Here is a 13,270-nt window from a genome sequence, read left to right as displayed (position 1 = left end):
AATAACATACGTTTGCAGCAGCCAAATTATGGGAAAAGTGCATCATCCTAACGGCCAGTCAGCTCAATATAGGTGACGCTTCTAGATATACACATATGCATCACATTTTTGGATTACTGGGCTAGTTGCAACAGAAGTGGTTGTCTTGTACTAGTGCTTTGAGACTAACCTGATATTTTTAAGTTGCATTAGCCAGTACTAAGTATTGTCTCCTTTTGAGATTTTCTTTATATATTCTCCCATTAGAAAAATCAACTTGTGGCAGCATGTGGTGATAATGGAGAAGTTTATATTTGGGATATGAAGGATCTTTCAAAACCCAGTCAAAAGATTCAGCTTCAGGACTGCAAGAGTATTGGTTGTATGATACTTGTTAAAAATCAGGTAATATCATAACTTCATTTTCAAGTTTATTTAACGAATGGAAAATGTATAGCCATGACAGTATTATTTCTCAGTAACACAGTGAGTCCCAGCTATTTCAGTTCACTTTCCTCATTACTGTTTTGTTGACTCATAATCAGAACTACTGTTGTCAACCATAAATGCCCCAACTTCTTTTCTCGGTTGTAATGAATAAAAATTGACAAGTGGTGGTTAATCTGAGGTTCCCCAGTACTTAGATACTTGACCACTTGTAAGAGCTAATTATAGAGTTGGTACTAATAGTCCACTATTTGGATTTGGTGTTTGTTTACAGGCTCTTTTTGCAATGAAAGTAATTATCAAGCACATTTAATTTTTGTAAAAGTATATTAAATCATATTGTAAAATATTAGTAACAGGTTTGTTTTCCATGGGTTCTTATTTTTAGTAAGTGTTGACTGTATTTTGGATTTTTAAAAATTTTTAAAATATATTTGTTTAATTGATATTGGAAGGCTTGCTCGGTTCTGCCATTGCAATATTTTCATGATCTTAATTTATTTGTATGTTCTTTCAAAAATGTATTAATTTAATGATTGCCTTCAAATGAACGTTAAACATTTAAATAGCTGTGGCAGCACAAGATATCCTGTGCCAAATTTGCAAGGCACCTTATACTGGTCAATTATATTTTGAATAATAACTCACCTCTTGACTTCCCAAAACCTGTTCACAGTTGTGCCACAAGGCCCAAGTCAGGAGTATGATGAAACACTCTCCACTTGCTTGAATGAGTGTGGCTCCAACAACATTGAGAAGCTCAATACCACCCAGGACAAAGCAGCCCACCAAGGATGCATTGTGGCAGCAGGATGTACAATATACACAATGCACTGCAGCAATTTGCCAAGGCTTCTTCAGCAGCATCTTCCAAACCCATGACCTTTACTGTCTAGAAGGACAAGTGCAGGAGATGCATGGAAACAGCAGTAAATTCCTCTTTCAAGTCACGCATCATTCTAACTTGGAACTGTGTTGCTGGTCCTTTGCTGTTGCTGGATCAAAATCCTGGAACTCTTTTCCTAACAGCAGGGCCAAGAGGTAGTCTAAGGCGGAAGGGGCCACAGAAGACGCCACTATCCTACAGCCAGGGTATACAGGTGGCGAAGCAGCTACCTCAATATGTCTGAGGTGTAGTGCCGAAGGAGGTTCCATCTCTCAGGGAGGCAATCAACTATATCTGTCAGATGATTGGGCCTGATCTCTTCATGAACTGTGTGAGTGGACACTCCATGCCAGTGACTCTAAATGTCACAGCTGCCCTCAACTTCTATGCCTCTGGCTCCTTCCAGGGGTCGGCGGGTGATCTTTATGGTCCACACTTGTGTTAAGCAGGTTACAGATGCTCTGTTCAGGCGTGCATTGTCCTTCCTCCTCTACCGTTGGGACCAGGCAAGCCAAACACAGCAAACCAGAGGCCTTGTGGCCATTGCTGGCTTCCCCCGCATCCAGGGTGCAGTAGACTGCACACATGTGGCCATCAAGGCGCCAGCAGGTGAGCCCGATACTTTCGTCAACAGGAAGGTTTTTCCACTCCATGAATGTGCAGATAGTGTGTGGCCACAGGATGCTGATTATTCAAGTCTGTGCAAGACACCCAGGCAGCTCCCATGACACCTACTTCCTCATTCACTCCAAGGTGCTGGGGCTCTTCAGTGCTCTGGCTCGGCTTGATAGATGGCTGCTGGGTGATAAGGGCTATTCCCTCAGAAGGTGGCTACTGACGCATCACCACCATCCAAGAACAGAAGCTGAGCAGCGGTTCAATGGGAGCCATGCCTTCACCAGGGCTGTGGTGGATAGAACCATTGGTCTTAAGAAGCACTTCCGATGCCTGGACCGCTCAGGGGCCGCACTCCAGTACCCCCCAGATCGTGTGTCGCTGATAGTGGTTGCGTGCTGCGCTCTCCACAATCTTGCGGTGGAAAGGGGGGATGCTATGGACGATGAAGATGTAGACGCATTGGCTGCGGCTGCACAGGATGAGTCCAACAGTGAGTCCGAGGTTAAACACACACACGAAAATGCTGAGGGTGTAGATGCTGACCCGGAACACACACCAGGGAGGCAGGGACATCCAGGAAGGTTTAATCCAACGATCCTTCAGCTAGCACACCTCGTATAGATCTCCAGGACAAGCCTGGGCTGTATGCTCCATATTCGATGCCTAAGTGCAATATCTGCCTGGTTGGGAACATTAACTAAGGACCTTGTTAATAAAGCTGCATGTCCCACAAAACACTCATTACATTATTGGAAACCATCCACCTGCAGTACAAAAGAGGCAACCTCAGCCATGGTGACATGTCTGTATTTAATATTGCAACCAAAGAAACTTAATGAAACAAAATGAAAAAGATGTTCAACATCACACCAACCCATAAAGACCTCTCTGCAGGCCAACAAAAGCACTAGTGATAAACCTGTGGTGTGCCTAAGGTGCCTTATTTTTATGTTTTCGGGTGCTACATCTTGGTGTGACCCCTCGCTGGAGTGGCATCTGAGACAGCCTCCTGACTCTGCTGTCCTGTTGGCCTCGATGACCTTCACGGTTGTCCTCTGGCTCGTGGAGCCTGTGCTGGCCCCGCCTGGCAGGGAGCTGCCGGTTCCACAGCTGGCATCTCCCCAGTCGTCGTAGCCTCACCGGATGCAACGGTCACTGGCAGAGGGGCGGAGGAGCTGCCGCCCTCATCAGGAGCACCCTGAAAGAACCCTGCAGAGATGACAGGCAGCTGCTGCGCCGACGTGAGGTCGCTTCAGACCTCCCTGCTCACTGTGGCTGGATGGGCACTAAGCTGGGAAACTTTGTGTCCAGACCATCTCCCACACTGGCACCAGCTGAGGTCAGTGCCGATGTGAGGACTTGCAGGTCTGAGCGCATCCCCAGGAAGCCCTGATGGGTCTCCTGGAGGAGCCTTTCCACGAGAGTCACCACCCTCTCCATTGGAGGACGCTTGGCGCTCTGACATGAGGCTCATTGCTCCGGTGATAGTCCGGTAGACTCCTCCATCACAGACACCAATTTAAGCATAGCCTTATGTATCTTCCCCAGATGTTCCCGCACACCTGGCCGCATTTCCTGCGCTTGCTGTGTCGCAGACGACTCCAGAGGCACATCATCAGGCACCAACAAGCATGTGCCTGGTCCTCTGCAGTCCTCCGACTGCTGGCGCCATGGGCACTTTCTGTCTCTGCCAGCTCCTCTAGCGACTGTGAAGTGCCCTTGCCGCTGTGCCCCAGGATACGAGCTGATGTTCTAATTCCCACCGAGGTGCCAGTATCTGCGCTGGTACCTGCCTGGAAGAGATGATGTGACACTGGTGAGACTTCAGGGCCCTCAGGTGTGAGTGGGGGCCTCTGCTGCTGCTCCTCCCGGCCCTGCTTCGCTGATGCTGAAAGGAAGAACAAGGACGTTGGATCAGTTAACATGCAACCCTGTCCCCTGGATCATTATGTGTTCATCCTTCCATATGCAATGGTCAAGCCACGTTGCAAACATTCAGCACTGCCATGGCTGCTGGACAATCATACCTGCTGTGGCACCCCAGCCTCACCAACATCGGACCTATGTGCATGGTGCCTCTCCAAATCTAGGGCCTCCTGCAAGAAGTGGCTGAGAATCGCTAACTGTGCCAGCCTGCTGCCAGTCTTTACCTGCTCGGCTTTGTTACGTGCATTCTTCTCCTGAAAAGGAGAGAAGAGCATTGATTAGTGCTAATTGTACCTGAACTCTCTTGGTGGACGGCCCATCCCAACCAGAGTGGGACATTGCAGGGCTCCAGCGTCTTCTCACCCCGCTGCTGCCGAACACTCAAAGGTGCTAGGCCTGTCCCCGTCCCCCCACCCCCTTGGCCAAATGCCGCCTACATCACATTAGGCACCACACAGGCTAACCTTCCATAGCAAGGAGGAGCAAGCATGTGGAGCGCAGAGGACGGCAGATTGATCAGTGCCACACCACCTTGAAGCTCCCCTCCCAGCATGTCATCGCCCTGACTTTGACATGTCCTGCAGTTCCGGCACTGCACCTAGGTGCAGCTCCTCCAGGCTGCCCCCAAAACAGTAACATGGGTCTCAGTGCACCAAATGCTGCAGGGGCAGAACCCATCTCTTCACCACCCTCTCAAGCATGGCAATATCTGTTGGCCTACCCAGCGAAGGACACAAGCCATCAATGATTCAATGCAATTGCCACACTCAGACTGTTGGGGTGGTGGTGGGGGCACCGAGGGGAAAGCTTACCTGCTGGATTAAGTGACCAATGCCAACATGGTACTTACCCTTCCTGAGCGTAACAGGTCATTGAAATGCTTGCTTCAATGGTGCGTTCCATCCCACATCGTGGGAACTTGCCACCTCCCCCTAGGCACATTTGATTATGTGGGGTGCCTCCTCCTCCCATCCTGGGGTACCAGGACCTCCCGCTGTGCTGCCATCTCCTCGAGGAGGGCAGCAAGACAGTCATCGGAAAAACGAGGGGCGCAGTGCCCTCCTGACCTACCCTCCTGCCTGGCCTGCTCATCAGCTCTGGGGAGCCCTTCCACTTGCCATGATTTGCAGTCTTTGAAAGGCTACAGCAGCTTTTTTAAACAGGCTGCCAGGTCGCCATTGGACCTGGTGATCATTGCAGTCCCGCTGCCGCCCGTCCACTCCTGCTGTCCTCGGGAGCCGCGATTCACGCTGAGCGGGATTTAATTGGCCCTCCTGCGTAAAATAGTGGCGTGGACCCAATCGCGGGCGGCATTCGGGCCTTCTCTCTCTCTCTTTCTCTCTCTCTCTCTCTTCCTCACCCCTCCCCACCCCAGCCAGAAAATTCTGCCCATTATGTTGGTAGGCATCCATTTACTGGTTTGTCTTTTATCAGCTGACAGGTGTCATCCAACATTGCTTTAAGTTGGGCCTTGTGGGAGTCATATATCATCTGGATACCACATCTTTACCCCAGCCCATTAATGGTTTTCCCATTGTTTGGCGAGAAATATGTTTCACTGCTTTAGATTTCCTTGATGTGTGGAAGTAAGTTTCTTTTCACCAGTTTCAAATAGGTAAACAGTTGTAGGATGAGATATTGGATTATTTTCTGCATGCTAAATACTGCTCAGTGTGTTGACATCCACAATGAATTCTAATGTTAAATGACACAAAATCACAATTCTTCGACAGAATAGAGTTTAGACATTGCTAATGATTTTCTGATGGAACAGGTGTTTACTTAATGCTTTGTTTATATTCAGAGGAATAAAGGTGGCTAATACCAATATATTTTTAAAAATTCCTTTCAGCTCTGGATTGGAGGCAAAGGATCAGACAAAGCCAGAGGGAAAATCTACGTGGTAGACACATTCAAGTACAGTGTGGAAAAGGAACTGGTGGCTCATGTAGACATGGTTCGAGCATTGTGCTGTGCTGAAGACAGATATGTTCTTAGTGGTGCTGGCAGAGAAGATGGGAAAGTTGCCATCTGGAAAGTGGAATAATTTATTTTCTTTGCTATAGCATTGAACTTTGTTCACCTAAGGGGTATGCAAGGCTATATGCAATGTCTTGTATTTTGGTGCGGCTGTTAAATAATGTTTCTCAAACAAAAACAAACTTACCTGCACAAGAATTAATTATTGCTTCTAACAGTAATACCTGTTTGTTCTGCTTCATTTTGAAAATACAGAGCAATCAGGAATTTGCACTGATACAGAGCAGTCTTGGTGTCCAGAGAGGTGAAACATTTGATCTGCATTTTTCACTTTGATTTCACACAATTGGTACAAGATACCTGTTGGAGTTAAATAGTGCAGATAAAAACATATTTAAACTTGTGCAATAATGAAATTACCTGGCAAAGCAATCTTGAAATGTCGTGTTTCCATTGTACAATTGATGATAACTTATTTGCTACTTTCTCACTTGATCTATTCATCAAATTACACATGTCTATTACTTACCTTTGCATATATCAGATTAACCAAAGCAATAGTAACCAGATTGCCAAATATGATTGCAACTTTCTGAAGCTCAGACAGCATCTGTAGAGAGAGAAAAACTGTTAACGTTTCAGGTAGATGACCTTTCATTAGATCTGAAAGGTCATTGACCTGAAATGTTGTTCTGTTCCTCTCCGCACAGATGTTGCCTGATTAGCTGAGTATTTCCAGCATTTCCTGTATTTGTTACAGATTTTCAGTATCTGAAGTATTTTGCTTGTATACAATTCCAGCATTTCTGCATTCTGTTTGCAGTTTAAATGATTACTCAATCACATTTTTTCTGTATTCAAAGTTGCTATATGGATAAGTACAATCGCAGAACTGCAGGGCGATTGCATTGGGGGTTACCCTTCAACTATATTTTAAAATGGAGTGGGGAATAACCTAAGGAAAGATTTAAAATGAAGTTAACTTAATTTAAGAGCATAGAAGCAAACTTGGCCTTGAGTATTGGATGGAATATGATCAAGATATTTTGATTGAGCTGTATGTGTATTTTTAAAAAAAAAGTTTGTGGTGTTATATAATCAAATGTATAGGACTGGAAAAGACTTGTGGTCTATCTGGTCAATCCGTGTGCATAGGAAATATCATACCCCAATACTTTTTGCAAAGGAATTTGAAAGCTTCAAAATGCTCATACAATTTCTAGCAACTTGTGAAACTTTGAACCTTAACCACCAAGTTGTCTATAGCCTGTGATTTTACATCACTGCCCATTGTATATGTTTAAATAACCTACATCTATTTATATAATTATATAAACGTTAAAATGCTTGATCAGCTACAAGTTTATATTTTAAATAATTTGCAATGTAAGCAAATAATGCAGTTCTGCATTAATTAATGCTAGCGTTAGTCATGATGGAATTCACCTATATAACATTTTATCCATGGAGTGACTGTTCCTTTTTCTTTGAAGTGATTACTGCAAATTTCTTACTAATTATTAATTATCATTTCAGATAGTTAAGCTATGGAATAGATTTTTTAAAAAGTAACACAAGTGGCCTTTTAAAACCAGCAGTATTGAGTGGACATGATAAAAGCCAAAAGAAGATGACAAGTGTTCAGTGGAGTGTATTAAAAAGTGTTTTGTTTTTGCAAAAGTTAAATTGAAATTGTTATATGAATGCAAAATTTGATTTTTGTATACTATTTCTTTAAAAAATGACATCCACAATGCAGCACGACAAATATACTTCTCAGGTGTTGCATAATTTCAATAAATGCTTTTTTTTTAAAACGTGTAAAATTCTATCTTTTTTAATACCTTCCCTTCAGAAGAGAATTTCTAGTGTATTAGCAGTGACATTTTGCAGAATCCCAAATGGGATGATTTTGGTTGATCTAAGGTGCTTTTTCCACTACAATCATAGAATAGTTATAGCGTAGAAGGAGTCACTCGGCACGTCACTGTCCATGCTGGCTCTCTGCAAGAGCAACACAGACCCACTCTGCCTCCCCCTTTTCCCATTGCACTGCATTTTTTTTTTTGTCGTCAGTTGCTTATCCAATTGTGTTTTAAAAACCCTGATTGTATCTGTCTCCACCACACTCTCAGGTAGCGAATTCCAGATCCTAATCTCACACTCAGATTCTGGAAGGATCCCAGCGGATTGGAAATTAGCAAATGTAACACCTTTATTCAAGAAAGGAGGGATTTAGAAAGCAGAAAATGATAGATCAGTTGGCCTAGTCTTGGTGAAATTGCTGGAATCCATTATTAAAGAGGCTATAGCCGGATACTTAGAAAATCATAACGGGATCAGAGTAGTTTTGAAAGAAAAAATAACTAATTTGTTAAGAGTTCTTTGAGGAAGTAACAAGCTGGATAAAGATGTTGATGTGCTGTACTTGGATGGATTTCTGATAGGCTTTTGATAAGGTGCTGTATCAAAGGTTACTACACAAAATAAATGTTCATAGGTGTAGTGGATAACACATAGCATGGATAATGGACTCGGTAGCTAACAGAAAGCAAGAGCAGGGATAAATGGGCCTTTTTTTGGGTTGGCAAGCTGTAACTAGTGGAGCACAGTGATCAGTGCTGGGGCCTCAACTATTTGCAATCTATATGGCAGCTAAATTTGCTGATGACACTGAGCAATGTAGGAAAGTAAGTTGTCAAGAAGAGGTAAAGAATCTACAAAGGAATATAGATAAGTTAAGTGAGTGGGCAAAAATTTGGCAGATGGATTATAATGTGGGAAAATATGAACTTGTCCACTTTTGGCAGGAAGAATTGAAAAGCAGTATATAATTTAAAAGGGGAGAGATCGCAGAAGTTGGTGTTCAAGAGGTACATGAATCACAAAAAGTTAGTATGCAGATACAGCAAGTGATTAGGAACGTAAATCAAATGGTGTTCATTGCAAGGAGTATGGAATATAAAAATAGACAAGTTTTCCTGCAGCTGTACAGGACCTTGGTGACAACTTATCTGGAGTACTGTGTACAGTTTTGGTCTCCTTAGTTAAAAAAGGATATAATTGCATTGGAAGCAGTGCAGAGAAAGTTCACTTGACTCCATTCCTGGGATAAAGAATTTATGAAGAAAGGTTGAACAGATTGGGCCTTAACCCATTGAGTTTAGAAGAATGAGAGGTGATCTTATTGAAATGCATTGGATCCTGAGAGGACTAGACAGGGTGGATACCAGGAAGATGCTTCCTCTTGTCGGGGAGACTAGAACTGGGGGACACATTGTAAAAATTAAGAGGTCTCCCTTTTAAGACTGAGACGAGGAGAAATCTTTTCTGTTAGTCTGTGGCATTCTCTTCCTCAGAAAACAGTGGAGGCTGGGTCATTGGATTTATTCAAAGCTGAGATAGATTTTTGATTAACAAGGGAATCGAGAGTTATGGGGGGCATACAGGAAAGTGGAATTTAGATCACAATCAGATGAGCCATGATCCTGTCGAATAGTGGAGCAGGCTTCAAGGGCTGGCTGGCCTATTCCTTCTAAGTCCTATATTGCTCTCCATAAAATTTTTTTCTACTATCGTCATGGGTTTTTACTAATCACCTTAAATAAGTGTCCTCTGGTTCGCAACAACCTGAAACACCTTGGATTGTTTTATTCTGTTAAAGGTGCTATATATGTACAAATTGTTGTTCAAGGTTTACACTGCTTTTTTATGAAAAAATACGTCCTGATTTTTACTCTTGAATGTCCTAGGTCTGATATTAAGATTCTGTCCTCTGCTTTTACATTTCTGTACTAAGGAACCAATGTCACTATCCAACCTATTGAATCCCTTTATTCTAAATACCTTGATTAAATCACCTCACAACATTCTAAGCTCAAAGAAATACATGCCAAGTTTATGCAACCAGTCCACCTTTTAACTCCCAGTATTGTTCGGGTGTATCTGTAAAGTGATTACATCCTTCCTGTGGTGTGGTGCTCAAATGGAGACCTTTGTACTCCGATCCCATTGAAAAAATAGCCAACAATTCAATATCCGCCTTTGATTACTTTTTGTTATCTGTGCACTATCTTATTCTACAGGACTTGACAGACAGATTTCTGAAGGTGCCAACATTGTGACAACAATAAAGAACACAAATAGGATCTTAATGTGGTGATAACCTGGAGGGATAGAATCCTAATCTCAGGAAGTGATTCTCAGTATGTACAGAAGGCTGGCCTGATCCCATCTGGAGCACTGTGTACAGCTTTTGATAACCATGTTATTAGAAAACTATCTAGGCATTGAACATGATTCAGCAAAGAGCAACTATATTAACAGGTTGGGCTTATCCATTGAGTTATAAGCAGAGTCTGCTGCAGCTAGGAATGTTTACACTGGAGGAGGCAATGCTTGGGGTATTCTTAAAATATTCAAGAGAAATGTAAGTATTTTAGTTGTAGATTCTAATAAGCCCGTAGCCATAATCTTTTTTAGCATACCTTCACGCACTTTTTTTCCCCTTTGGGGAATAGTGGGAAGGTGGTGTAAGGATTCCTGAGCTGATTACCAAGTCGTGAACGCTCCTTCTGTGGCCAGCAAGCCCTGGTGTCGTGCTTGAGCCTGGAGCTTTTGGCCTAAAGGTAAAGGTGCTACCCACTGTGTCGCAAGACCATCTAGCCATAAGCTATGAAGAGGGAGAATGAAAAACAATTAGGTAAATGTGAAAAACAATTAGGTAAATGTAGCTCATCCGCCTGAGAGAGTATTGGACATCTTGAACCTTAGATACCCAAAACAAAAACAGGATTACCTGGAAAAACACAGCAGGTCTGGCAGCATCGGCGGAGAAGAAAAGAGTTGACGTTTCGAGTCCTCATGACCCTTCGACAGAACTTGAGTTCGAGTCCAAGAAAGAGTTGAAATATAAGCTGGTTTAAGGTGTGTGTGTGGGGGGAGGAGAGATAGAGAGAGAGAGAGAGGTGGGGAGGGTGTGGTTGTAGGGACAAACAAGCAGTGATAGAAGCAGATCATCAAAAGATGTCAACGACAATAGTACAATAGAACACATAGGTGTTAAGGTTAAAGTTGGTGATATTATCTAAATGAATGTGCTAATTAAGAATGGATGGTAGGGCACTCAAGGTATAGCTCTAGTGGGGTTTTTTTTTATATAATGGAAATAGGTGGGAAAAGGAAAATCTTTATAATTTATTGGAAAAAAAAGGAAGGGGGAAACAGAAAGGGGGTGGGGATGGGGGAGGGAGCTCACGACCTAAAGTTGTTGAATTCAATATTCAGTCTGGAAGGCTGTAAAGTCCCTAGTCGGAAGATGAGGTGTTGTTCCTCCAGTTTACGTTGGGCTTCACTGGAACAATGCAGCAAGCCAAGGACAGACATGTGGGCAAGAGAGCAGGGTGGAGTGTTAAAATGGCAAGCGACAGGGAGGTTTGGGTCATTCTTGCGGACAGACCGCAGGTGTTCTGCAAAGCGGTCGCCCAGTTTACGTTTGGTCTCTCCAATGTAGAGGAGACCACATTGGGAGCAACGAATGCAATAGACTAAGTTGGGGGAAATGCAAGTGAAATGCTGCTTCACTTGAAAGGAGTGTTTGGGTCCTTGGACGGTGAGGATAGAGGAAGTGAAGGGGCAGGTGTTGCATCTTTTGCGTGGGCATGGGGTGGTGCCATAGGAGGGGGTTGAGGAGTAGGGGGTGATGGAGGAGTGGACCAGGGTGTCCCGGAGGGAGCGATCCCTACGGAATGCCGATAAGGGGGGGTGAAGGGAAAATGTGTTTGGTGGTGGCATCATGCTGGAGTTAGCGGAAATGGCAGAGGATGATCCTTTGAATGCGGAGGTTGGTGGGGTGATAAGTGAGGACAAGGGGGACCCTATCATGTTTCTGGGAGGGAGGAGAAGGCATGAGGGTGGATGCGCGGGAGATGGGCCGGACACGGTTGAGGGCCCTGTCAACGACCGTGGGTGGAAAACCTCGGTTAAGGAAGAAGGAGGACATGTCAGAGGAACTGTTTGTGAATGTAGCATCATCGGAACAGATGCAACGGAGGCGAAGGAACTGAGAGAATGGGATGGAGTCCTTACAGGAAGCGGGATGTGAGGAGCTGTAGTCGAGATAGCTGTGGGAGTCGGTGGGTTTGTAATGGATATTGGTGGACAGTCTATCACCAGAGATTGAGACAGAGAGGTCAAGGAAGGGAAGGGAAATGTCAGAGATGGACCACGTGAAAATGATGGAGGGGTGGAGATTGGAAGCAAAATTAATAAATTTTTCCAAGTCCCGACGAGAGCATGAAGCGGCACCGAAGTAATCATCGATGTACCGGAGAAAGAGTTGTGGAAGGGTGCCGGAGTAGGACTGCAACAAGGAATGTTCCACATACCCCATAAAGAGACAGGCATAGCTGGGGCCCATGCGGGTACCCATAGCCACACCTTTTATTTGGAGGAAGTGAGAGGAGTTGAAGGAGAAAGTGTTCAGCGTGAGAACAAGTTCAGCCAGATGGAGGAGAGTAGTGGTGGATGGGGATTGTTCGGGAAGAAGCTAAGGGCCCTCAGACCATCCTGGTGGGGGATGGAGGTGTAGAGGGATTGGACGTCCATGGTGAAGAGGAAGTGGTTGGGGCCAGGGAACTGGAAATTGTTGATGTGACGTAAGGTGTCAGAGGAATCACGGATGTAGGTGGGAAGGGACTGGACAAGGGGAGAGAGAAGGGAGTCAAGATAACGAGAAATGAGTTCTGTGGGGCAGGAGCAAGCTGAGACAATCGGTCTACCGGGGCAGTTCTGTTTGTGGATTTTGGGTAGGAGATAGAAGCGGTCCGTCCGAGGTTGGGCGACTATCAGGTTGGAAGCTGTGGGAGGGAGATCCCCAGAGGAGATGAGGTCAGTGACAGTCCTGGAAACAATGGCTTGATGTTCAGTGGTGGGGTCATGGTCCAGGGAGAGGTAGGAGGAAGTGTCTGCGAGTTGACGCTCAGCCTCCGCAAGGTAGAGGTCAGTGCGCCAGACAACAACAACACCACCCTTGTCAGCGGGTTTGATGACAATGTCAGGGTTGGACCTGAGAGAATGGAGTGCAGTAAGTTCAGAGAGAGACAGGTTAGAATGGGTGAGAGGAGCAGAGAAATTGAGACGACTAATGTTGCACCGACAGTTCTCAATGAAAAGATCAGGAGAAGGTAAGAATCCAGAGGGAGGGGTCCAGGTGGAAGGAGAATATTGAAGATGGGTAAAAGGATCCGTTGAACTGGGAGAGGACTCCTGCCCAAAGAAGTGAGCCCGGAGATGAAGACGGCGGAAGAAGAGTTCAGTATCATGCCGAGCCCGAAATTCATTGAGGTGAGTGCGTAAGGGTATGAAACTAAGTCCTTTGCTGAGCACTGAACGTTCAGCATCGGAGAGGGGAAGGTCAGGGGGTATAGTGAATAC

At 44.7% G+C, this 13,270-nt stretch overlaps 1 protein-coding gene across 5 annotated transcripts in view; it reads left to right on the top strand.

Moving 5' to 3' along the window:
• dennd3a (DENN/MADD domain containing 3a) overlaps positions 1 to 7,653 on the top strand; it is a 144,690-nt gene extending 137,037 nt beyond the window's left edge. For all 5 annotated transcript variants that reach the window (XM_041189871.1, XM_041189870.1, XM_041189867.1 and 2 more), the window contains 2 exons: positions 247 to 384; positions 5,709 to 7,653. In XM_041189871.1, the coding sequence (XP_041045805.1) occupies positions 247 to 384; positions 5,709 to 5,903 (333 nt within the window). In that variant the 3' untranslated portion in view covers positions 5,904 to 7,653. The remainder of the gene's footprint in view (positions 1 to 246; positions 385 to 5,708) is intronic.
• The last annotated feature ends 5,617 nt before the right edge of the window (positions 7,654 to 13,270 follow it).

The sequence above is a fragment of the Carcharodon carcharias genome, chromosome 6 (assembly GCF_017639515.1).
Source record: "Carcharodon carcharias isolate sCarCar2 chromosome 6, sCarCar2.pri, whole genome shotgun sequence".
NCBI lineage: Eukaryota > Metazoa > Chordata > Chondrichthyes > Lamniformes > Lamnidae > Carcharodon > Carcharodon carcharias.
Note: the sequence above shows the minus strand (reverse complement) of the source record. Positions and strands in the feature narration are given on the sequence as shown.